This window comes from Mus pahari, chromosome 23, assembly GCF_900095145.1.
Source record: "Mus pahari chromosome 23, PAHARI_EIJ_v1.1, whole genome shotgun sequence".
NCBI classification, from domain to species: Eukaryota; Metazoa; Chordata; class Mammalia; order Rodentia; family Muridae; genus Mus; species Mus pahari.
The window spans coordinates 32,056,736-32,080,785 of NC_034612.1; the positions used below are offsets into that span (position 1 = coordinate 32,056,736).

Here is a 24,050-nt window from a genome sequence, read left to right on the forward strand (position 1 = left end):
AGGGGACCTCCCATGTCCAATTCACGAAAATCTGTGCTGTGAATACACAGGGAAGCAAGCAAGGGCTGGCACATTTTGAAAATGTGATTAGATTCTTCTAATAAAGAAAACCAGAACTTTCATCAATTCAGCCATCGGGAGGGCCTCACCCAGGGACATTTAGTACTGGACAGGCTCTTAATTGAGTCTATATTGGAAAAGAAAAATGTGCCAAAATGGCCATAAAGATTAAACGAGGAAGAAAGGTAGGGGTCAGAGTCAGCCTGCCAGAGTGGTAGGCCTTTAGCAGTTAGAGATGCGTTGAGCTTTGCCCAGGAGGAGGGAGTTCCTCTGGGCGGGGGCGGGGGGAGTGAGTCTTAAGCATTTCTGAGACAGGAGAGCTAGGCAGGCTCAGTTCAGTAAGTGACAGATCTGACCCACAGAGGTCCTGTTTCCCAGACACATGCTCAGATAGATATTCACAGTTGTCTTCATTGTCCTATTTGAGGATTTTGTTTGTTCTATGTGTGTGTGTTGGGGGTGGGACATCTATGGTGCACTTATATGTGTGTGGGGGGGGGGGCGCGCGCGCGCATTCCCATGTGCATAGGTATATACATGCGCAAGTACATGTATACCTACTTGCACATGCATGGGGAGGTCAGAGATGATATGAGTGCCTTCGGTGGATCTCCACTTCATTTACAGAGACAAGGTCTCTTGTTAAACCCAATTCAGCTAGTCTACCAGCCGGCTTGCTCTGGGGATCCCTTCTTTCCCTCTGAGTGCCTGGATTGCAGGTGTGCGGGCAGGCTACCATACCCACTCAGCTTTTATGTAGGTGCTGGAGAGCTGAGTTTCAGTCCTAATGCTTGTGCAGAAAGCACTTTAGACCTTGAGCCATTATCCCAGTCCTCTACCTTGTTATGAGACAGGGTCTTTCACTTAGGCAGGAGCTCATTGGTTAGGCTAACCTGGGGACCAGCAAGCCCCTGGGATCTACCTAGTGTTGCCTCCCTAGTGCTGAGGCTACTAGTGTGTGGCACCATCCTAGACCTTTCATGTGGATTGTGGGAATTAAACTCAGGTCTTTTTGAATGACAGGCAGACACAAACTAAACATCCCCTGCCCCCAGCCACCACTACCCAGCTTTAGTCACCAAATCACCCATCAGCTTTTATAGGTTATCTGAGATATTGCCATAAAACCCACCTTTTTAAAAGATATATTTTTATCTCTCACTGTGTGTGTATCTGTGTAAATGTATGCTATATGTGTGCTGTTGTCCACGGAGGCCAGAAGAAGGTGTCAGATCGTCATAGCTGGAATTCTAGGTCATGAGTCACCTGACTTGGGTGCTGGGAACCAAACCTGGGTTGTCTGGAAGGGCAGGGCACACTCTTAACCACTGAGCCATCTCTCCAGCCACAAACCATTTCTTTAAAAAAAAAAATTTTTTTTTTAACACGGTCATTTTTACTCTGCTGTCCTATGCATTTTGGTGGTTGGTGGTGATTAGCCCTCTGCTTGGCCCACAGCTACGTTTGGAAAAAGGACAACATGGTCATCACAGCGTCCAGTAGCTCCAGAATTGTGGTGGAGAAGGACGGGTCACTTGTCATTAGCCAGACGTGGTCAGGGGACATTGGTGACTACACCTGTGAAATCATATCCGAGGGAGGGAGTGACTCCCGGACGGCACGGCTGGAAGTGATGTGAGTACCAAGCCTCTCCTGTCTCCAGACTTCCACACGGCCACACCCATGGCTGCCCACATGCTGCCCCATGCCATCGACCTGAGGCCAGCACAGCCCTCCATTCAGCGGTGTATGATGACAAGGTCTTTTCTTTTTCACGTGTGTGCGTGTGTGTGCGTGTGTGTGTGTGTGTGTGTGTGTGTGTGTGTGTGTGTTGGTGTGTTTGGAGAGGTACATGTACATATGTTGGGAATAGGGCTGGGAGGTATGGAGGCTAGAGGTTAGCTTCAGATGTATGTACACTTCAGGAGCTGTATGTACACTTCAGGAGCTGTATGTACACTTCAGGAGTGGTATGTACACTTTAGGAGCTGTATGTACACTTTGTTTGAGGCAGGGTCTCTTATTTTTACCTGGAGTCTTCTGATATGGCTATTTGGCTGGCCAGGGAACCCCATGCCACTGCTACATGCCACTACTTCCCCAATACTGCAGTTACAAGCAGGTGCCACAGCATGCAACATTGTTCTGGTTTTGTGATGAAACTCATGTCTTCATGGTTGCAAGACAAGCACTTTACCAACTGAGCTATGACCTCAGTCTGTCCTTCCTTTCTTCCTTCCTTCCTTCCTTCCTTCCTTCCTTCCTTCCTTCCTTCCTTCCTTCCTTCTATCCCCACTATGCCTTCACCTCCCCCTATGACCTCATTCTTTATGTGGCTTCAAAATCAAAATGTTTCGTTCTTACATAGATGGTGTGCTCACAGGCCATCGCCCCCATGAATCCTTCCTATCCCTGCACAGACACCTGTTATCAATGCTGTCTACCTCATTGCCATTATGTGGGGATAAGTTCCATGTGACTGCCCATCAGAGTTTCTGAGTGGTGACAATGTCAGGTCACTCTATCCAAAAAGTCCAGAGCCAAGCAGCCGACTAGGCCTGCAAGTGAAGTCATCCCCAGATGACACGTCCTACTAAGTCTTTCACAGTCCTTAAGAGCACTGACCCATTGCTTCCAATCTAGACCTCTTCTGTGGGTCCTGGGCTCAAGTATAAGCTGTTGATAGACTATATATTTCCTCGGCTCCCTCTCTGCTCAGAGGAGGAAGCCACAAGGCCTGCTGGCATTGTCCACCTTTTCAACATGTATTTATTTGCTTTGTAAAAAAAGAAAGAAAAGAAAAAGAAAGTGCCTTCCCAGACAGGAACAGAAAATACAACCTGCAAAAAGAGAGAATGGAAGCCTCAGAGCTGCTAAGCCAGGATCTGGTGTCTGATGCCCGTCTGCCCGCCAGTCCCATCCACTGCAGGCCATGCTGGGCCATCAGAAGGCAACCCTGAGAGGCTTCTCTTTCAGCTCTGCCCACCTTGATGCAGGACGGATTCTGATCAGAAAGCATCCCCTAAAAATAGCATCAGAACACTTTGCATCCAACCGAGTCTCATTTGTCTTTGAATCCCCAGTGTCTGCCGAAGGGATTAAGAATGAAGAGAGTACCTGCAGAGAGCCAAGCCTGGCCTTCTGTGTGTGTCCCATGCACTCAAGAATGAGCAAATGTGAGCTCTCCAAATTAGAGGGATTTAAAAGGTCGATGGCCATGCTGGAGAGATGGCTCAGCAGTGAAAAGCACTGGCAGCTCTTGCAGAGGACGGAGTTCAGATCTTAGCCCCCACATTGGGGATCTCAGGACTGCCTGTAACTCCAGCTCCAGGGGATCTGACACCCTCTTCTGACCTCCTCCAGCAGCCACACATGTGAGGCACACACACATATAAAAGATACAAACAAACAATGAAAGTTTAATGATGGGGCTGGGATGTGGCTCCATGGGCAGAAAACGTGCCATGCATGCACATGCTGAGTTGGGGTGTGTAGCAACAATAGTAAAACTGGGTGCAATGGATTCCTATAATCCCAGCACTAGGGAGGCACAGACTGAGGCTTGCTGGCCAGGCAGTTTATCAGAATTGGCTAGCACAGGTTTAAGTAATAGAGGCTGTCTCAGATAATGAGGTAGAGAATGATGGGGGGAGATAGCTGGTGTCAACCCCTAACTTTCATATGTGAGCATGTGTGTATATACAGACACACACACACACACACACACACCACATATATCACACCTATGCAAATATACCACACAACACACACATAACACACACAACATACAACATATACACCATACCAAACACATACACACACACCCCACACACACCACACACCACACACACACACACACACACACATACCACACACACACACACACACACACACACCACACACACACACACCACACATACCACACAAACACGGAGCAATGAAGGACTTACTGATATATAGCACCCGTCCAGAAGGCCCTAGTATATATTCTGAAGCAGAAACAGTCCTGTTCTACCTCCTATTTGCCCCTCTCCAGTTTGATTCTGATTCTCCTTGGACAATGATCATCCCTGGGGAGCAAAGGCACCCCATTAGTCACGATGAGCCTGGAGCCCAGTATAGACCTTAAGAGCAGCCTTGGGGCCTATGGGCATCCATGGTCTCCTCGACCCCCAGCCCCGCCAGCATTGGAGCCCTGAGACCCCTGAGCTCTCTCGGTCCTTTCTTGTCCTCCATGGTGTAGCATGTGTCCCCTGCCAGTGTTGCCCACGGGCTCCTGCCTATATATCCTTTAGCATTCAGCCCCAGGACGGGTTCCTGCCACTCAGACACTGTGCCTCCCCATTTGTCCTGGCCCATCCTCCTCACGGCGTCAACCACACTGGAAGAGAAGGCAGCCATCCAAGCCCTTCCCTCCCAGAATCCCTCAGCATCAATGTTTGCATGTTGGGAGCCTGGCATACCAACAGGTGCCCAGCAAGTGCACACTGAGTGCTTGTTGGCTGAAGGCATGTAGGAATACATCGGTGAGTGCATGTGTTAGGGCTCTGAGTGGCCTCTACTCCTCTCTTACCTTCAGCGTATGGCATAGGGATAAACATACAGGCCGTCTATCAAAAACCCAGCTCTGCTGCCCCACTCAGATTTAAAAAAAAAAAAAAAATCACTTTGATGATGTTGGAGATCACAGCCAGTGAATTCGCATAATTCTCCATCTATTCACATTTTTTTTAACACTACCTTGGAGAACTCTTAGATCATCCAGTCTGGGTATCAAATAAATAAGTGTTAGCAGTTCATAAAGGCCCCGTCAGCACCAACACAACTGCATACTTCCAATACAGCACGTTCTTTTTATTCTGCGCCGTTTTTATGTTCTGCTGATTTACATATCTTCCCCACTATTTACTTATTTGATTTCCTCTAAGTAAAATACATTTTTCAACAAATGTTGCTGTATGTATAAAATAATAGGCTTTCTGCGGTGGTGAAACACCTCATTGCTAAAGATAGAAATATTTGCAGATCTGTGATTCAAACCAATTTGGGTGCCGCAGGCTGCGGAGCTGATTCAGAAGGCTGTAGGCCCCTGGGAGCTGCTGGTGGAATAAACAGAGTGCTCTTCCAAGTCGGAATGAATGGGGAGAGTGGTGCGTCGTTACATCTGGAGCTCTTGGGACTGGGGAGATGGTTCAATCAGGGAAGTGCTTGCCAGGCAGGTATGAAGACCTGCATGGAGATGTCCAATGCCTTTACAGAATGCTGGGCGTGAGAGCATGTGTCTATAGTCCCCAAGGTGGGGAGACAGAGACAGGCCAGCCAGTCCCTAGAGTTTACTGGGTAGCCAGTCTAGCTGAACTGTTAAGGTAAGCTGCAGGTTCAGTCTCTGCTCAGACTCTGTCTCAGAAAATGAGATGGGCAGAGACAGTGGGATGACTCAGTGGGTAGAGGAGCCTGCCATGCAAGTGTTGTGAGCTGAGTTCAACCCCTGTATCTAACAGAAAGATGGGAGGAAAGAAACAGTTCACTTTATGTAAGATGTTCTGTGGTCTCCATGTGCACATGTGTGCTTGCACATAGCACAAACCACACACACACACACACACACACACACACACACACACATAAGCCACTCACGCACATACGAAGATCTGGGGACACCGCAGCACCAGCAATGACCAGAGTGACGATAATAGCAACAATTCAGAAATGGAGGGCATCATGTGCTTCTCAGAGAACCTTCTAGTCCAGCACTGTCACATTCCCATGATAGCTCAGACAGCAAATAAACAAATAAGGAAGAAACAATGAATATTGCCAGAGGGACAGAGAGGTACTTAGGCCTAAACAGTGTCCTTCAGAAGCCTGAGAGAGCCCAAGTCCCCCTTTCTCTCCACTTCAGTTAAAAGCCACTCTGTTAAATTAGGGCTGGGAGATGGTTCAGTTGGTGAAGTCCTCACCTGGCAAACACAAGGACAATGTGATCCCAAGAACCCACATTAAAGTGAAAGGCAGGGTCCCTGGAGCTCACTGCCCAGCCAGTGTAGACATCTCCTGGCCCGAGAAAGACCCCAGAGCACAAGGAAAAACGTCAACAGCTTCTGAAGTACAATATGTGATGTTTACCTCTGCCCTTCATATGCAGGTACACATACACACAAACACACATGTACACACATACGTACATGTACACACATATGTACACGTACACACATGCACGTGTGCGCGCGTGCACACACACACACAATTTATATACTGAGCATTTAAAATGAGCTTTTCAGAATTCCAGTGGGATGTCCCCATGCTCATTGCTCCTTGGTTGATCATTTCAGCGTGAAGCTTTATCTCAGGCAGAAGCTGGCTGAGTGATGCTTCATGCCCACATCACTGGTAACAAGGCTGTTGATTACAGCAGAACCAACTGTCAGGAGCCAGGATGACCACAGGTCCATCCCACCTTACCGTGGGACTTGGAGCAGGTTGCCTTGCTCCTCTCCCTCCGTTGGCTCGGCTGGCAGGCTAGCCATGGCAGCACTGACCTCACAGCACTGTCGTGGAATGGAATCAGCCAGTGTTTCTTCAGTTGTGTGTTGAGCCCAGTAGAAGAGGGACTCTCAAGAAAATAAAGCTCCTATGCTTTCTCCCCACCACAGAAGGAGCAGTGTCGCCTCCTGTGGTGTGGGTCTCTTTGTCGAAGCTGATGCTTCCATCCCTGATGCATCCATCCCTGAGACTGTGTGTTACTCTTGACCATGGCCCCATGGCCATCTGACATGACTCCTGCCACTGAGCCCTCTGTGCCTACCTCAGCCAAGTATACAGTAGGTGCCCAATAAATGTTTAAGTATACCTCACCCCACTTACTAAGTTAAAACAGGAGGGTGTTTGCATTATCCAAGACAAGCAGTGTATGTAAGCTCTGATAATCCCCCCTCTAAAATTCTAGATGGTTCTGTGATGTGTTCTATACATTAGCAACAGAGATCTTCATCAGTAAACATTGTCACCTTGAAGGCTAGAGTTGTAGCTCAGTTGATAGAGGGCTTGACTAGAACACATGAGGCCCTAGGTTCAATCCCTGGGCATGGCAGTAGTTTTAGCTCCCTGAAAATGGAGGTACGGAATACCTGGAACAAGCCAAGTCAGTGTGCTCCAAGTTCAAAGGAGAGACCCTGCCTCAATGAATAATGTGACATGTGGTCAACGAAGACACCTGAGGTCAACCTCAGCCTTCACAATCACATGCACACATCTGCACACACGTGCAAGCATGCACATGTTTACATAACACTAATCACACAGACACCTTGGCCAGTCTGGGATACTTGAGACCCTGTCTCAAAAACAACAAAACAAACAAACAAAAACATTGTCACTTTGGGTTTCGATCCTGTCTTTCCTTCTAGTTTACTGGTGCTGCAGTGGCAGGATCACAGTCCTGGGGTGGCCCCGTGTCCCGAAAGCATCTTGCCCTATTGAACGTGCCAGAAAAACCAGGTTCCTAAGGCGTTATAGTGTGATTAATTGTTCAATCATTTAAAGATCCAATTAGCATCACCTGGCCCCTCCCGCAGTAAGAGTCTAATTCTTAGGAGCCAGAAGAACAAAGAAAAATCTAATTTACTGAGCTGACTGGAAGGCTCAGACCCTGAGGCATCGGGAGAGGATTCTTTCAATAAACTACTTCTGACAAAGACATAATAAGGAGTGAACAATCTGACGCCATCCCCCACCGTTATCAGGCCCTGAGTCTTCCTCCTCAGAGCAAAGTGGAAGAAGATGGGTTTGACCAAGTCACGATTTGCACATCAAAGGGGCAAGACTTTCCTGATGGAGAAAGACTGACCTGGTCCTCTTTCTCAGGAGCAATTCTCCCTTGGCCACAATTTTACCAATTGTTCAAAACTGTTCCTCCCTTATGAACACCGCCCTTCCTGTCTCCCCCGCCCTGTGCGAGCTCCAGTTACTATGGCCGTTGTTAATGCCCAATAATACTGTGGTCTAAGTGACTTGGTGCCAATTTCTCCATCCCATTTCCATTGTAAGGTGACTTGGAACTGGCTTTCATTTCCATCGCTCCTTTTCTCTTTGGCTTGTCCCCACTGGGTATTATCAGGTCCAAAAGAAACTCAGGACAAATGACTAAACTATGGTGCCTATTAGCATACAGAAGCACATGCTGACCTCCAGGTCACTCAGTCCCAAGGCTCCACTCAGCTCTACCCACCCCACCCCCACCCTTAACTCCATCACGTGGGCTTCCTTTCTGATACAGTTTGTAAAACTCAGTATGATGCACCAGGAAGGGGTGCCTTAGCAGGCCCACACTGAGGCACACACACACACACACACACACACACACACACACACTCACAGAGCCAGGTACCAGCCATAGAGTAGGTCTCGTATAAAATGAAGTTTATACGAGCATGGGAAGGAGGGGTGAGAGGTAGAGGCAGAGAAAGAGAGGGGGCAGAGAAGGATAAGGAGAGAGGAAAGAGAGAGAGAAAGAAGGAAAGAGGTCAACAGGGAACAGAGAGAGAGGGGGGGGAGGGGAAGGAGAGAGAGGGAGGAGAGGGAGGAGAGGGAGGAGAGGGAGAGGGGTCCGAGAAGAGGGGGTCAGAGAGAGAGAAAATGTCAGAAAGCACAGGAGAAGCCAAACAGTCTTTTTATAGTCAGCCAGGCTCCTAGCTGGCTGTTGCTCCATAACTGTTGGGCGGAGCCTAGGAGGAATGCTAACAAACTACCCTCTTCCCCCAGCGTCCCATACCTACATGACTCTGCCATCCAGGCCACATACGCTCTATACCCTCTTCCCCCCCTCTTGTTCCTCTGTCTCTCTTGTCCCTCTGTCCTGGCTCCTCTTCCCACATATTCTTCTCTTCCTCTCTCCTTCCCCCACCCCTTCTCTCACGGTCCACTTCTGTCCACTTCTGTCTCTCCCTGCTCTGGACAATTCCATGTCTAGGGCTATATCTCCCTCATGTTTACAGTAAAACCTTCCCTCAGCCGTGCCTCAGAGCGGTCATGTCCTCACGTTATACAGTCATAACCATCTGAGAACCTCCCAAAACATCATCCATCCACCCTCTTAAGTATGGCAGTGACATGCTTGGGTATAGTCTACTCCTATTGGATAAGATTTTCTGGGATGCATTCAGAGTACAGGAAAGCCTTAATTATCCATTACTGACCTGTTGCTCAAGGGTTTTCCCATGATAACCATCATCAAGTTAGAGAGAAAGCCTCATGCTGGGGATGTCTCAGTAGTTAGAACACTTGCAGCTTAAGCGTGAGAACCTGAGTTTGGATCCACAGCACCTATGTAAAAAGCCATTTCTAGTGGCACGTGGCCATAATCTCAGTACTCGAGAGGCAGAGACAGGAGGGCTCACTAGTTACCCAGTCTAACCGAATCAGTGAGCTCCAGCTTGAGTGAAAGACCCTGTCTCAAGGGAGAGGGTGACTGAGAAAAGCATCTGCATGTGAACATGTGATGGGACATTCACATACATATAAGCATGCACACCCATACACACGCACACACACACATGCATACACACTAAGTACATGTAAAAAGAGACAAACAGCCATATGTGAGCTCCTAAGGTACATACGGCAGGCTGGGGCAAGGGCTTCCTCTGAGGCTGTGTGTGTGTGTGTGTGTGTGTGTGTGTGTGTGTGTGTGTGTGTACGTGCATGCAAACGTGCACACACACACACACACGTTCATCTGCTGGTGGGGATCACTCTGTGTCCACACAGTGGCCTGGAGCACCGGCCGCTCCTGCCGCTTTTCAAGTTCATGTTTGTTGTGTCAGACCAGCTTCTATTATCAGGCTGTCTTTGCAGTGGAATTCGGACACTAATTAATTGGAATTAGTGCAGACCTCACAAGTCAAGGGCATACACTCCAGAACAGCTCCAAGCTTCAGGCAGCAGCTGGGAGCCTTGGGGCTTCCATACCCCCTACAAGCTAACTAGCTGGGGCTTCCCCTGTGCCCTCAGCTGCAGAATCTCTACACAGAGCTGTGGCTCTGGCTGCAGGTTTTATAAAGGAGAAAAAAAAATGCATGACCAGACCAATAATGAGCTGGAGAGTTGGGAAACATCTGAATCTGGCCATGTATGGGACAGCTGTAGTAATGCGGCTATACACATGCTCTGCGTGGAGGCAGACATGCATGCGTATGACATATGGGACAAGATTCAGTCAGTTCCACATCCTCTTATGTGGAATTGACTTTCACATCTTACCTCATGACACCAGCCACGGACGCTCAGCAGAGCCACATCCAATAGACATTTCCTGGTTGGCTGAATGCTTGTTATATTATTGAATGTCTCCATCTTCCTTCTATCCCACAGAAGTCAGAAATGGAGTTGACACTCCGGCCTCCAATCCCATGACTTCTTTATTGTCCTGGACCTACCTAAGGCCCAGCTGTGTGACCCCATAACCAGTCATTGAGCTGTGGTATTGCAGGAATGACAGAGACAACCCCATCCCAAGGATTTAGAAACTCCATCCATCCCAGACCAGAAAAACAAAACAAAACAAAACAAAACAAAACTATTTTTTATCAACAGTTTTATCTGGGTATTTTTAGTCAAATGTACTCTTGGTTTGTGTAAAAATGAATATCGCCCACTTGACAGAATCTGGAAACACCAAGGAGACACACCTCTGGGCATTTTAGGGTTGTTTGAGTTAACTGGGGCAGGAAGACCCACCCTGAGCATTGGTATTACCGCTCCACGGGCTGGAGACCTGAGCTGGAGAAACAGGATAAATGAAACAGAGCATAGCATTTGTCTTTCTGTGCTTCTTAACTGTGGATGCAGTGTGAGCACCACCCCTGCCACCATGCCTTCCCACCCCATGCCTTCCCACAGTGCTGGACTGTTCCTTCAGACTGTGAGCCAAAGCAAACCTTCCTACTTAAGTCGCTTTCACCAGGCCTTTTGTCACAGCAACGAGTACAGTAACAAATGGACGTTTTTTACTTGGGACCATTCAACAACGTTGGTTTTGTTTCAGACCAAACCTAATCTATCTTGGAGGAAACAAAAAGAAATGGGACTTGAGAGTGGATATTTTTCATCCTGCCCCTCCCTCTTGAATAGTGTTTATTGGGGTCTAATGGAGGCTTGGTTATCAGATAAGTTAAATAGAAAGAGGAGCTTCTTATCTGATTCCAAACTTGAGTCACAGTTAAGGAGAACACAAGACAATATTCCACACTCAAGACTTGTCTTTTGTGTTTGTGTGCTAATACACAACACAGTCATATCTCTATGGAACATGTTCGTTTGCCAACAGGTTCATGGGTGAGAGCTGTGCTTTTTACACAGCTGAGCACAAACAACTTCATCAGTTTTGAAATAGAGCAGGGGCATTTCTCTCTGAGCCATGCTGAGAATGGAAAGGACTTCAACAGGAACTACCACCCCAGCCCACAGGGACATTTTTAAATGAAAAGTATCAGTTTGGGGGCTGGGAAGAGGGCTCTGTTGGTTAAGTACTTGCTATGCCAGCATGAGAACCTGAATTTGGATCCCCAGAACCCACAGAAAAAGCTGAGTATGTCCAGATTGGAGTGTATGGCTGGGATGCATAGAAGGAGGGGAAACTAATCAATATATTTGAGAGCAATATATTTTGTTTTGTTTGGGGTCTGGGGGGTTGGTTTGGTTTGGTTTGGGGTGTGGTTGTTGTTGTTGTTGTATCCTTTTTTTTTTGTTTTGATTTGATTTTGGTTTTGGTTTTTTGAGACCAGGTTTCTCTATCTAGCCTTCCGTGTCCTGGAAAACAGTCTGTAGACCAGGTTAGTCTTGAACTCAGAGATCTGCCTGCCTCTGCCCTCTGAGTGCTGGAATTAAACACATGCATCTCCACTGACCAGCAAAGAGCCTATTCTCAATGAAAAGGGATATTTTTTAAATTAAGATTAAAAAAACACTTGGGCTGAAGAGATGGCTCAGCCATTAAGGCTGGGTAAAATATAAGAAAGAACAGTGTACACCTGTACACTGGGGAAATGGATATCAGAGGATCTCTGGGCTTGCTGAGCAGCCCCACCAGCCAAATCTGTGAGCCCTGGGTTCAAGAGAGAGCCTGACTGGGAATAATTGAGCATGACACCGAACTTCCACCTGTGACTCCACATGCAAATGCTGCACACAGATGCACACACATGCATATGAACACACACACACATACATGAGCACACACATAGTCAAGTATAGAGGGGGCCTTAGTACTGTGTGCTTGAGAACCCATCACTGTTAGATCAGGTGTTGGAGAGCCATAGCAAGTTCAAGGCCAGTGTAGCCAACATAGTCAGTTTCAGGCTAGCTAGGGCTGACAAGACCTGGCCAATAAATGGATGATGGATAGATGACAGATGGGTAGATGGATGGATAGATGGATGGGTGGATGGATGGATGGATGGATGACAGATGGAAGTTCTAGGCTAGCCAGGGCTAGTAAGACCCAGCCAATCAATGAAGGGATGGGTAGATAGATAGATAGATAGATAGATAGATAGATAGATAGATAGAGCCCCAAGCTTCCAAAATGTCAAGTTGAATGTTGGCATTTGATCTGATCCATGTGGTTCTCTAGTAACTGATATCCAAGAGAGACCCAAAACAAATTTGTGGGGATACAGGTTGCCACTTGGAAGTCTTCCCATCTGTGGTACCAGGTCTATTATGGGAGTGGCCAACATGAAGGAGGAGCATGGGGCAGGCCCAGATCCCAAGTCCCAGAGATGTAAGGCTGAAGTGAACTTGCACAGCTTCAGTGTCAAGGTAGAGACTTTGGATTTTCTCCAGTAAATCCCAGCAAAAACTTTGTTTTGGGTTTTTTTTTTGTTTTTGTTTTTGTTTGAAATTAGTGACTTCTTTTTGCAACTTATGTGCCAGAGTTACACTTGCATTTTATGGCCTTGTCCATGTGTTACTATATCTATAGCTGATTCATTGATTCACCACATTTACTCCTAAGTGCTTTCCCCAAACCTCTATGACTCTCCCTAAGACAGAGCTACAGTATAACCTCGTGCTGTGGATAAGTAAGGCAGTCCACTTGTCTAAGAAGGGGGAAGTGTGGAAACCCCTCACACTGGACAGATCCTCACCACCAGGCTTTCCTCTTTATAGGGCTTGCTGGGTTTACATGAACAGCCTCTAGCTGCATAGACAAACCATTGGCTACATTTTGTCTCATTAATGATATAATGCCAGGCCAGGGGTATGGCTCAGCTGGTAAAAGGCTTCTGCAGAAACATGAGACCATGAGTTCAGTCTCAAGCACCTATGTAAAAAACTGGGTGCAATGGTGAGCACCCATAATTCAGCTCTGGGGAGACAGAAACAGAGGATCCCTACAGTCCCCTGGCTAGCCAGCCTAGCTGAATGAATGGGTAAGACCACCTCAAAAATTAAGTGTACACGTTTTGGTTTCCTTCCAATCACTGTGATAAAATACCTTGACACAAGGCAACTTGGGGTAGAAGGATTTATCTTAGCTCACATTTCTAGGTCATGGTTCATCACCGTGGAGAAGCTGATGTGGCAGAAACTCGAAGCAGGTAGTTGTATCATATCCACAGGGATACCTGAATGCTCTGCTTAATGCTCAGATGCCTTCCTCTACTCTTACACAGTTCAAGTTTAAAGCCCAGGGAGTGATGCCACCCATAGTGGGCTGAATCTGCTCACTTCAACTGAGACAATCAAGACAATGCCCTATAGATATGCCCATAGGCTAACCCGGTCTAGACAATCCCTCCTTGAGACTTTCTTCCCAGGTGATTCTAAGTTATATCAAGTTAACAGTTAAAACTGATTAATACCCGACTCAATCTCTAGCCTACACATGTGCACACGGGCACACACACACACGTGCACTTGCATACACAAAACAAGACCAATTAGAATGTAATAAAAGTGCACACAGGGCCCCTGTGAAGTTACCTGTGTTGTGATTGAGGAACCGCAAAGATCACATCAAGTTATGTTTAAATTACACCACAGGGGGGTGGATCTGGTCTTTGTGTGTTCTTCGGGGAGCACAGAGAGAGGGACTAGTTCATTCTCATTCCAGAACAGCACACACCCGCTCTCGCCATCGTGGGCGTCAGATGACCCCTAAGACTGACTTCACTGTTCTCTTGTTCTTTTTACTTCCTTGCCTCTAGTGAGCTGCCTCACCCGCCTCAAAATCTGCTGGCCAGCTTGAGTCCAGCACGCAGCCACTCGGTGACACTATCCTGGGTGCGGCCCTTTGATGGAAACAGCCCGGTCCTTTACTACATTGTGCAAGTATCTGAAAACAGTAAGTAACAAAGCGAGTGCTGGCCCCAAACATACACCAGACGTGTGAGTCTCTGTGTGTGTGTGTGTGTGTGTGTGTGTGTGTGTATGTGTGGCATGGGATGCGCCTGTGCAAACTTAAGAGACCAGAGGAGGACGTTGGAGGTCCTGCTCTGTCACTCCTAGCCTTACTCCCCTGAGACAGGGTCTCTCACCTGTCTCAGCAGGTGACCAGCATGCCCCAGTGATCCTTCTGTCTCTGCTTGCCTTGGCACTGGGGTTCCACAAGTGCCAGAGATCTGAACTCAGGTCCTGTGCTTCTCGCTAACAGGGCCATCTCCTCAGCCCCAGACATCAGATTTCATGTGTTCTTAATGGCATGACCTTTCCCACCCCACAGGTAACAAAGCAAAAGCAAGCTGGTATGTAGGAGAGGAAAGAGCCATGTGGTTGGGGGTTGGGGGGTCCTTAATGGGCTCTTGAGAGGACCTGGACTTGAGGCCAGGCCTAACCGGAGTAGCTAAGTCCATGAGACTACCTCAGAGGTTCTAGCGGACAGTGTTTTCCCTGCAGCCTGTTGGAAAGGGGATCATAGTGCCTCCTGGAGCTGACTTCAGAGTGGGCAGTAGCAGGCCTTTGCATCCTGGGAGGGTTTTGTAACTTCCTGCCTGTCATTTGTGGAAGCCCATGAACAGAGAGAGACAGGAACTAACCCTTTAGATCTGCACTTTGTTCAGAGAGCAAGCCCTCTGAGAGGACAGTGGGTCAGCATCCTAAATAACTACCTACACTCGTCATTAGTGATGGGTCCTATGGGGGTGGGGAGGGCAGGCAGTCAATCATCTCAGAGCTGTCCATCCCCTCAGGAGGTCAGCGGGTTTCTGAGATTGTAGTGCCTGTGCACCTGCTTCCAGCCCTGGTCCTCTTCCTTCTGTCTGCATGTCGGGCATGCACACAGTGCCTGAATCCAGTTAGCGCCTGCTCTTGTCAACCTTGTACTCCTCCAGGGCACCTGGGCTGGGAGGGGTTAACTCAGAACAATATGTGTGTGTGTGTATGTGTGTGTGTGTGTGTGTGTGCGCGCGCGCACACACACACACACACACACACACACACACACACACACGGGTGCGCGCATATGTGCACACTAGGCTGCTGGTAGCATATGTGTGCTGATTCCTTCCTATGACAGAGCCAGGTGTGTCTTTACATTGCAGGGTATGAAGGTCTCCATCACTCTTCTCTGGGCTAGACTCAGTAGACCCTGTGGCTTCCTCCCTGCTTCCAAGACACTTCCTTAACTCTGGCTTCCCTCCCCTCCTCCACTACCTTCATGCCTTCTCCTGCTTGCTCCTCCCTGACCCCCTAGTGACTCTGCCAGCTCTTCAGTGACACACACCAGGGGTGGGGGTCAGCAGTGACAGGCGCAGAGGTACAGCTACACACCATCATGCTCGCTCAGCATCCTGAGAAGTCCCCTTTAATCTTTTAGGGACCTCAACTCAAATAAAGCTAGATTCCTGACTTCACCACAGAAAAGATTCAGGGTGAGGCAGCAAGAAGCTGAGCCTGCGTTTATTAAAAGACAATTTTAATATAATTTTTAAGCAAGAGGATTAGGAGAAAGTGAGGTACTTGGGAAGAAAGATGGGTATGGGCTTCTGCCCCTCCTACCCTTTGTAATATTCATGCAAAAACCATCTTGGTGTTATTGATGCTGCCCCTCAAAGTGTTAACAGGGGACCTAAATGAAGTCATAAGGGTCAGGGGGAGAGGGCTGAGGGGCACCTGACAGGGTTGAAACTGACAGAGTGAAATGCTCTCTGGGAGGGATGTAGGACAATGGGGCATCTTCCTTGTAAAAGTTAGTGGTCTTGTTTAAGATTCCCGAGAGGAATGAGGCCCCAGGCAAGGCCCACGTATTCAGGCCCCAAGCCTGCTTCACGGCTAGGTTAGCATTTTTCTTGGAGATGCCTCTGTAGAAAAGAGCATTGTCTCTGTGTTGGCCACCTTCACAGCAGACGCTGTTGCCTGAGTTGGAATTCTTGCCACTCTGCTGGCCATAGCTTAAGCCAGTGTGAGAGGATCCTTCCCTCCCTGTGTCCTCCTCATTTTCCGTCTTTCTGTCCTGCCTCAGAACCCAGCCTAGAGCCCCCCCCCCATCCCTCCCTAGTTGTGGTAACAGACATAGACGCTTTCACTAGCATCTCATCATCATTTCAGCCCTGACCTCGGCCCTCTTTTCTCACCCAGCATTTCCTTCCCTGGGAGCCCAGTTCCTATGTCACTCAAGCCACAGACTGAGAACCGTCCCCCATACCCTCCACCCCACCCACCTGAGCAGCAGCAGTTCTGGCCATCAGTCCTAGGTTTCTCTGACACCCTTGCCCAGGCCCTCTCAGGATTCCCAGCAAGGACACCTCAGCTGCCCCAGTTGCCTCCCCAGGCCCTGCATCTGTTTTTCTGTTCTTAGCCATTCTCTCTACAAACATCAATGCTGATTCTCTCCAAATAGCAATGGGCCTGGTCTCTCCCTGTGAGCCCCACCCTGCTCCTGCAGCATTCAGGATGTAAGCCTAAAGTCTCCAATCCTGAGAACCTCTGCTTGCTTCCTTTTTCTCACCTTGCTGGGCTCTACCGTTGCCCCTCAGCCCCTGTCCCCCTCAGCCACTGTCCCCCTCCAAGGGGCTCCACACAGCACAATGTAACTTTTGGACTACAAGCTGGAGTCTTCCTTAACATTATTTTTTTTAAGTCAGGGATGAGTTCTAGGTAAGAATTCTACCACCGACCACACCCCCGGCCTTTCACTGGTGGGTTCTAGGTCAGTGCTCTACTGATGAGCCACATTCCAGTCCCTTACAGGGGTATTTTAGGCAGCCTCTCTTCCTCTGAACCATGCCGCATCACCACAGGATTCTAAGCATGTGCTCTACCATAGAGCTATATTTTATATCCACTTTCTGGATCCTAAATCCATGCCTCAGCTGCAATAGCAGGCTTGGACACAGCTCACAGGAGATGCTAGAGTCAAGCCTTTCTCCCTCCTTGACCTCTGACCTCACTTCCTTCCATAGAGGAGGCAAGCCTGGGACTGGGCTGCATGATAACAGTGTTTCCATTTAACCCCCAGTCAGAGAAGGAAGAGACAGCATTATTTATTAAAATAGCCTTTCAGAAGACAAGGTTTTCCTGAGGATGTCATGGCTGTGTGGCCTTTGACGATGATCTGTGTGGAGAGAATGTGACAGGAGCAGAGCTCTTGTCATCTGAAGTTGACAGATATCCACCATAAGGACAGCTTCCGGCAGGCATCCATCTCCTGGAGACAAAGAGCCGTGTTCTGCTCGCTTTTGTGTCCCTGTCCCTGGAGTTTAGTATCTACTCTGCAAATGAGATAACATGAATCTGGCAGAGCCACCAGGATAGACTGATGCATGACACTCTTCCCTGGGGAGATGGGAACAAACATCCACTCACCCAAATAGGGAACCCGGAACAGACCACAGTAACAATACTACCAAGGTACAGTGAGTGCTTGGGGTCACCCACAAGGTGACTTACAGGAGCAGGGACCAATCAAAGGCAGCTGCATCATCAAAACCCACTTGTCATGACTGACAGGTAACGATTCAAGAAAGCTGGAGCCCTAGAGTTCTCTGCACAACTTCCAGGCAGCTCAAAGGGTCAGAGAGTCTCCTCCTCTAAGCCATCTTTAGTGCTTATGTAACTTTGGGGAAGAAGGGGCCATGTGCATCTGGTAAGTTTCAGGAACTTCCTGAGACTTTCCATTTGTTTACTTCCTCAGTTCTAAGGAGCCTCCCCCTAACATGAGATGTTTCAGTTCCTAGGAGAGTGCTATACAACATGATATTCTGGGCAGTCTTCTACCAGGAAACTGTTGTACCTTCTCTTCTTGTCACCAAAGCAGGCACTGATTCAAAATACTACACAAGCCATTTCCCAACTGACAGAAAGACTTATTTTAAATGAGAAGCAAGATTTTTATGTAACTATCCATCCGTCTATGTTGATTGACCAGGCAGTCTGAGGTGTGCTGGAACACAGACATAAAGTAACTTCAGACAAGGACATGGTCAAACACGTCAGCGCTCAAGGCTCAATCAGTAAAGAACCTGATGTGCAAACCCAAAGACCTGAGTTTGACCCTCCAGAACTTACAATAGCAATCTGAGAGTGATGATGCACTTTGGTCACCCTGGGGCTGGAAAAGTGGAGAGCAGTGGATCCCTGGTGCTCACTGGTGGAGCTCAATCAGTGAGACCCAGTGAGAAACCTTGTCTGGAAAAACAGTGTGGACAACTGAAAAATGATGCCTGATATTGATCTCTGGCTTCCACATACATATGTACACACATGCACCTGCATGCATATGCACACATAATACACACACATACATATGCATATGCAAATTTACATGTAGAGTATATACATATGTGTGTATTATATATATATATATATATATATATATATATATATATATATATATATACTTGTCACTACTTTCTGTTTCTTGTGTGTTGAGGTTCTGCAGTTAAACCCAGTATCTTGCACATGCTAAACAAGCTCTCTATCAGCCAGCCACCCTGCCAGCCCCTATCTGTCCTTACGCTTGACCAATGGTCACCAAGAACACACAATAGTCAATTTGGCAGGTGTTTTTCAGATGCTTCGGTTTGCTAAGGACATCCCAAAGACTGGCACTGACTGGTCCCTCACTGACCAGTTGACTCTCATCTGAGTTGACTCTCATCTCATGTCTCAGCTCGGGGCTGCCCTTACTCCTGCCAAGCATTGAGAGGGCAGAACAGTTGCTGCGTGCCGGTCCTTGATTTCAAACCCGTAAGATAAATCTGTGGCCTCGGTGGAAGCAGCATGTGTTGTTACCAGTTGGTTGGTCGTCTGCCTTCTTATCGGAGGGTCGCCTCAGTCATCTGGACCTGTGATGGGCTTTTTATTTTTATTAGGAATGAGTGCCGTTAAGAAGCAGCTGAACATGCAGACTAATTACAGCCAGAGAGAAGCGCTTAGCAGCAGGCACACTGAAATGGAGATTGTATTTGGCCCACACTCAACACTGAGAAGTGGACAGTGCTAAATAACCCCAGCTACCCACCCAACATGCCAGCTACTTGGGAGAGCGGCTGCTGCCAACTCTTGCAGCCTAGCAGGCTGACAGACTGCTGTTCTCCTGGATGCCCTGGATCCTGGAGGAACCAGGCAGGTGCAGCTCAGTGGCTGAGGCAGGGGCCTCCTTAATGCTTGATTTCACCACAACTCCTACCATTAAAGAAAAGCGTTCTCTGAGGTTTATAGACCACCATGGAGGAGAGTGGTTCAATGCACTTAACTAGAGTCAAAACTGCGTGGAGAATGTCTGGCCCCTGTAGTCGTATTAGGTTCCTCTTGCCATGAAGTTTGAAGGTGCCTCTTGGTAAGCTAGAGGCATAGGCAGAGCTGGCACTGTCATAAGACTGATTCAGGGTACCCACCTGGTGAGCTGAGGTAGGCAGGTCTGGAGATACAAGCAGAAAGGACTTCTCTATGGAGCTGAATTCCTGGACTTTCGGGTAACATGAGAATTTGGTCGTAAAATGAAAAGCAGTTTTCTTACTTTCTAAAATCTGTACTGACTGTGGCCAAGAACGATGTGTCTATGGGGTCAGGGTTTTTAATGAGAGCTGTTGGGAAAAGAACTTGAAAAGCTCTGATGTAGACCAAGGATGTAAATGAATGCAGGTCTCACCAGGCATCTCCTCTGACTTCATTTCACAGAGGCTTCTCTTTGGGCCATCTCAGAACCCTGTAAATTCTAGAAAAGTTGCTACAATTCAAGTAGTTCTGGTCTGTAAAAATGCAGATGGATGCAAATAGATTTTATGCTATAGAAGGTAGAGCTGTGCCTGATTGTAGCTCTGTAGATATTGATCAGTTTTGCTTCTATTTGTCAATTCATTTTAGCATTATTGATGTACGTATGTATGGTTTGTTTCTTTCTTGACACAATTGGAATATCTTATTGGAATCAGTGAACTAATTAAAACTGTGATACAAGGCTAGGGAGACCAATCAGAGTCAGGGAGAGACCCTGTCTCAAAAGTAATGAGGGGTGCAGCTGAGGAAGGCACTGACATCATCGACCTCTCTGGCCTGCCCATGAGCGCGCGCGCACACACACACACACACACACACACACACACACACACACACAGAGAGCAGGCACACGCTCAATGTTCATTCCGTAAAAGAGCTGTGATGCTCCTTTTTTATAAATTTATCACTGAACGTAAATGAACATTTGGCAGTATTAAAAATGCATATTCTCAATGTAACACCACAAGTCTCCATAGAAACCCTGATATTTAGGAGCGGTGATTCTAGTTCTTAAACTGAGACCCTGCCTGTTTGCCGTGGGCTGGGCCAAGACATCCTCCTGATGAACAAGAGTTGCGGTTGCCTTTTACCAGTTAGTAAGAAAAATCAAGTCATTTTCTCATGATAGTTTTTAAGCTTAGTGCCTACTGCCGCCTATCTCCTGGTAAGTTATCCATGCTATATTTATATTTAAAAAAAAACATAAATACCTTATGATACTAGTTCTTAGGTTTTGCTTCTAGTAAGTGTGAGTGTTCATAGCTACAATTTTGTATTTCTAAAATTTAAACTTAGTTATAATATAAAAATCTTTGTACTTTAATTACAAATTTATATATACTCATAGCCAGGTATGATAGTGCACACTTGTAACTCCCACACTGAGAGAGTGAAGGTCTGAGGATTGTGAGTTTGAGGCCAGCATGGGCCATCTACATAGTGATTCCCTGGCCCAAGAGAAAAAAATTAATAGACTAGGAAATAGTCATTAGAGTCCTTCATTTCATATCTGGGTCACTCTTGCCTACATCCTCCATCACGTGGCTACAGCATTCAGTCCCTCTTGGCCTCCAGGTCTCCCTCACTCGGGCCCCTTCTGCCTAAAAGAGAGAGAGAGGGCTCTGCTAGTCATCACAACTTCACCACCCTCTTTCCCTGTTCTTCTTCCCCTGAAGCTACATCCTGCCTCACCCCATCACACCCCTGCCACACACCTGTCATGACCCCTGCCATGCCTTGTCAAGTCCCTATTATTCCCCTACCACTCCCTGCCATTTCCCTGCCACACCCCTGTCAAGCCTCATCACACCTCTGCCAAGCCTTGCCATCCCCAGCCTCCTTCTTGATCGCTCCTTCCATTCTGGAGTCATCCTGAACTTTTTGCTCCTGTGACCCCACCTCTGCCCCCTTTTTCACTCATGTATGTGTTGGGGTGAATGTGTGCCTACAGATGTCCATGCACATATGTATACATGTGTGTGGAGATCAGAGGACAACTCAGATGTCATTCCTCAGTTGTCATCTACTTTGTTTTTTGAACACAAGGTCTCAAGTAACAGAATTCATCAAGCAGGCCGCAGTGGCTGGCCAGTGCACCCCAGGGGTTTGTCTGTCTTCATTTCCCCAGCACTGGGATGGCATGTACGGACTACCGCACTGGCTTGTTATGAGGTCCTGGGAATTGAACGCAGGTCCCCCTGCTTGCTTCACAAGCCCAGTACAGGCTGAGCAATCTCTCCCCTGCCTCACCTCTTATTTTGCTCTGTCTCTACTTGCCCTGACAGACTCGATTCTCTCCTGTCCCTTATGTGTTGGTGGTCACTGAAGCCTCAAAAACACAACCTCCTCATCCAGCTGCTTGCCCACTGACTCTGTGTCTCTGCTATTCTCCTTCCCCGCAGAGACTCTCCAATGTGTCTCTAACTGAATCCTCCCCGAGCCTCAGTCTGGAGTCCAAAGAGGCTATGCCTGGACTGCTTCCATACTCAGACAAGTCCTCCTGTCTACTGTAGTACTTGTCACCTTTACCCCAGAGCATGCTTCCTCTTAGCTAGACATGTGAAGCTATTCAGGGTTCCTGCCACATTCCTCTCCCCCACAACCTACTTCCCTTTACCCTCTCCACAACTGCTGATGGAGAATGACTGCCACTCTGTCCCATTGCCCTGTGTGCCTCCCTCAAGGCCATTCCTCATTGAGCCATTGGGAGCAGCTCCAGAGCAATTCCTAAAGGGAGCTTGGCTTGACTAAGATGGAAGGTAGGGAGTGTTATGTCCATTTCTGCCTCTAGGAGGCGCTGTTATTGGCGCTGAACCATGCTCTAGGCCCAGCCAAGGGAATTCCCCCTCTGGAAACCCCTTTATGGGAGCCGTAAATTCTCCAAGGAGCACTGTGTAGCAAGACTGGGAGCTTAATGTAACCCAAAAGTTATATTATATCCAGCCGCTGGCCTGTCTTCTCACAGTCTTGCTATCCTAACCATCCTCTGTAGAACTAGTCCTCGCTTGAGGAATAGATTCTAGGCTGATTAGCATGGGGGACAGCACCATTCATCATCCGGCCACCGCCTGCCTCTCCATATTTGTCTCCAGCCTCTTACTGGTTTGCTTTCTTTGTGCTTCGGCAGCAAGCATTGCTTGTACTTCCTGAGCATGTCTGAGAATTATATCTTCCCCAAACCCCCACCCCCTCCCATTCCTGACATTCTGTGATCCAATTCTACTTATCAAGTCCTGTCAGCTGTGCCCAGAAAGTGTCAGGGCACTTTCTGTCTCCCTACTATGTCTTTCCACAAAGACAGCCTAGGTTGTGCTATTCCCATCTTGTCCTCTAGGAGGCGCAGCCACAGGCCGTCTCTCGCATGGTAAACACAGTCCGTGCTCCTCTGTGTGCTGTCCGTGGTGCTGAACCGCGCACTGGGCAATGACGGTCCTTAAAGTAACCCCAAAGGCAGGAAACAACTTCGGTGACACCAGATGGCAATCGTTATTTTTACTAATCTCATCCTTCAGGTTTGCAAAGCAACCTCCTATGTTTTCAGGAGACCGTGGTTGTAACCTGTGTCTTCCGTCCGATAGCTGCACACGTGTTCATAGTTTTGATCCCCAGCACAGCTGGACACGTTTTTTTCCAAGTTGCTTGGCTTTTTTTCTCCTTTTCTTGCTGTGATCTGTCAGCTTTCTTTCCTCCGTTTTTCTAACGAGGATTTGGTATTTCTTTCGTCTGTCATTTATGACAAGTTTTTTTGCTTTAGTTTGGTTTGTTTTTTTTTTCCAATTTTCTTTTTCCACTTAATTTTTGTAGATTTTATTTATTTATACTGTAGTCAGGATTTCATGTATCCCAGCCTGCTCTCAAATTTATTGTGCAGCCAAACATGAATTTGGAATTCTAATCCTCCTGCCTCCATCTCCCACTTGCTGAGATGGCAGACATTTGCCAATATGCCTGGTTTATGAAGTTCCGGGGATTGAATCCAAGGCTCAGTGCATGCTCCCTACCAACAGAACTTCATCCAACCCAGCACTGTGGGTTATTTTTGACAAAGAAGTGTTTGATTCTTATGTAGTTTAGTCTGCTGCTGTTTCTCTTATGTTTTCTTCCATTTGCTTTTGTATTTGGATATTTTAGCATTATTAGGTATAAAAATAAATGTCATAGATTTGCACCTTTATTTTAAGATGTTAATTTTCCACATATGTAACTTTTTAATTCACTTGGAATATAGGCATACTATACAACTTTTTCTGGTTTTCATTCTACACGCATGATTT

General features: G+C 47.5%; 1 protein-coding gene across 1 annotated transcript in view; it reads left to right on the top strand.

Moving 5' to 3' along the window:
* Sdk1 (sidekick cell adhesion molecule 1) overlaps positions 1-24,050 on the top strand; it is a 953,795-nt gene that overhangs the window by 708,215 nt on the left and 221,530 nt on the right. The window contains exons 13-14 of the mRNA XM_021222746.2: positions 1,519-1,695; positions 14,268-14,404. Coding sequence (XP_021078405.1) covers positions 1,519-1,695; positions 14,268-14,404 — 314 coding nt within the window. The remainder of the gene's footprint in view (positions 1-1,518; positions 1,696-14,267; positions 14,405-24,050) is intronic.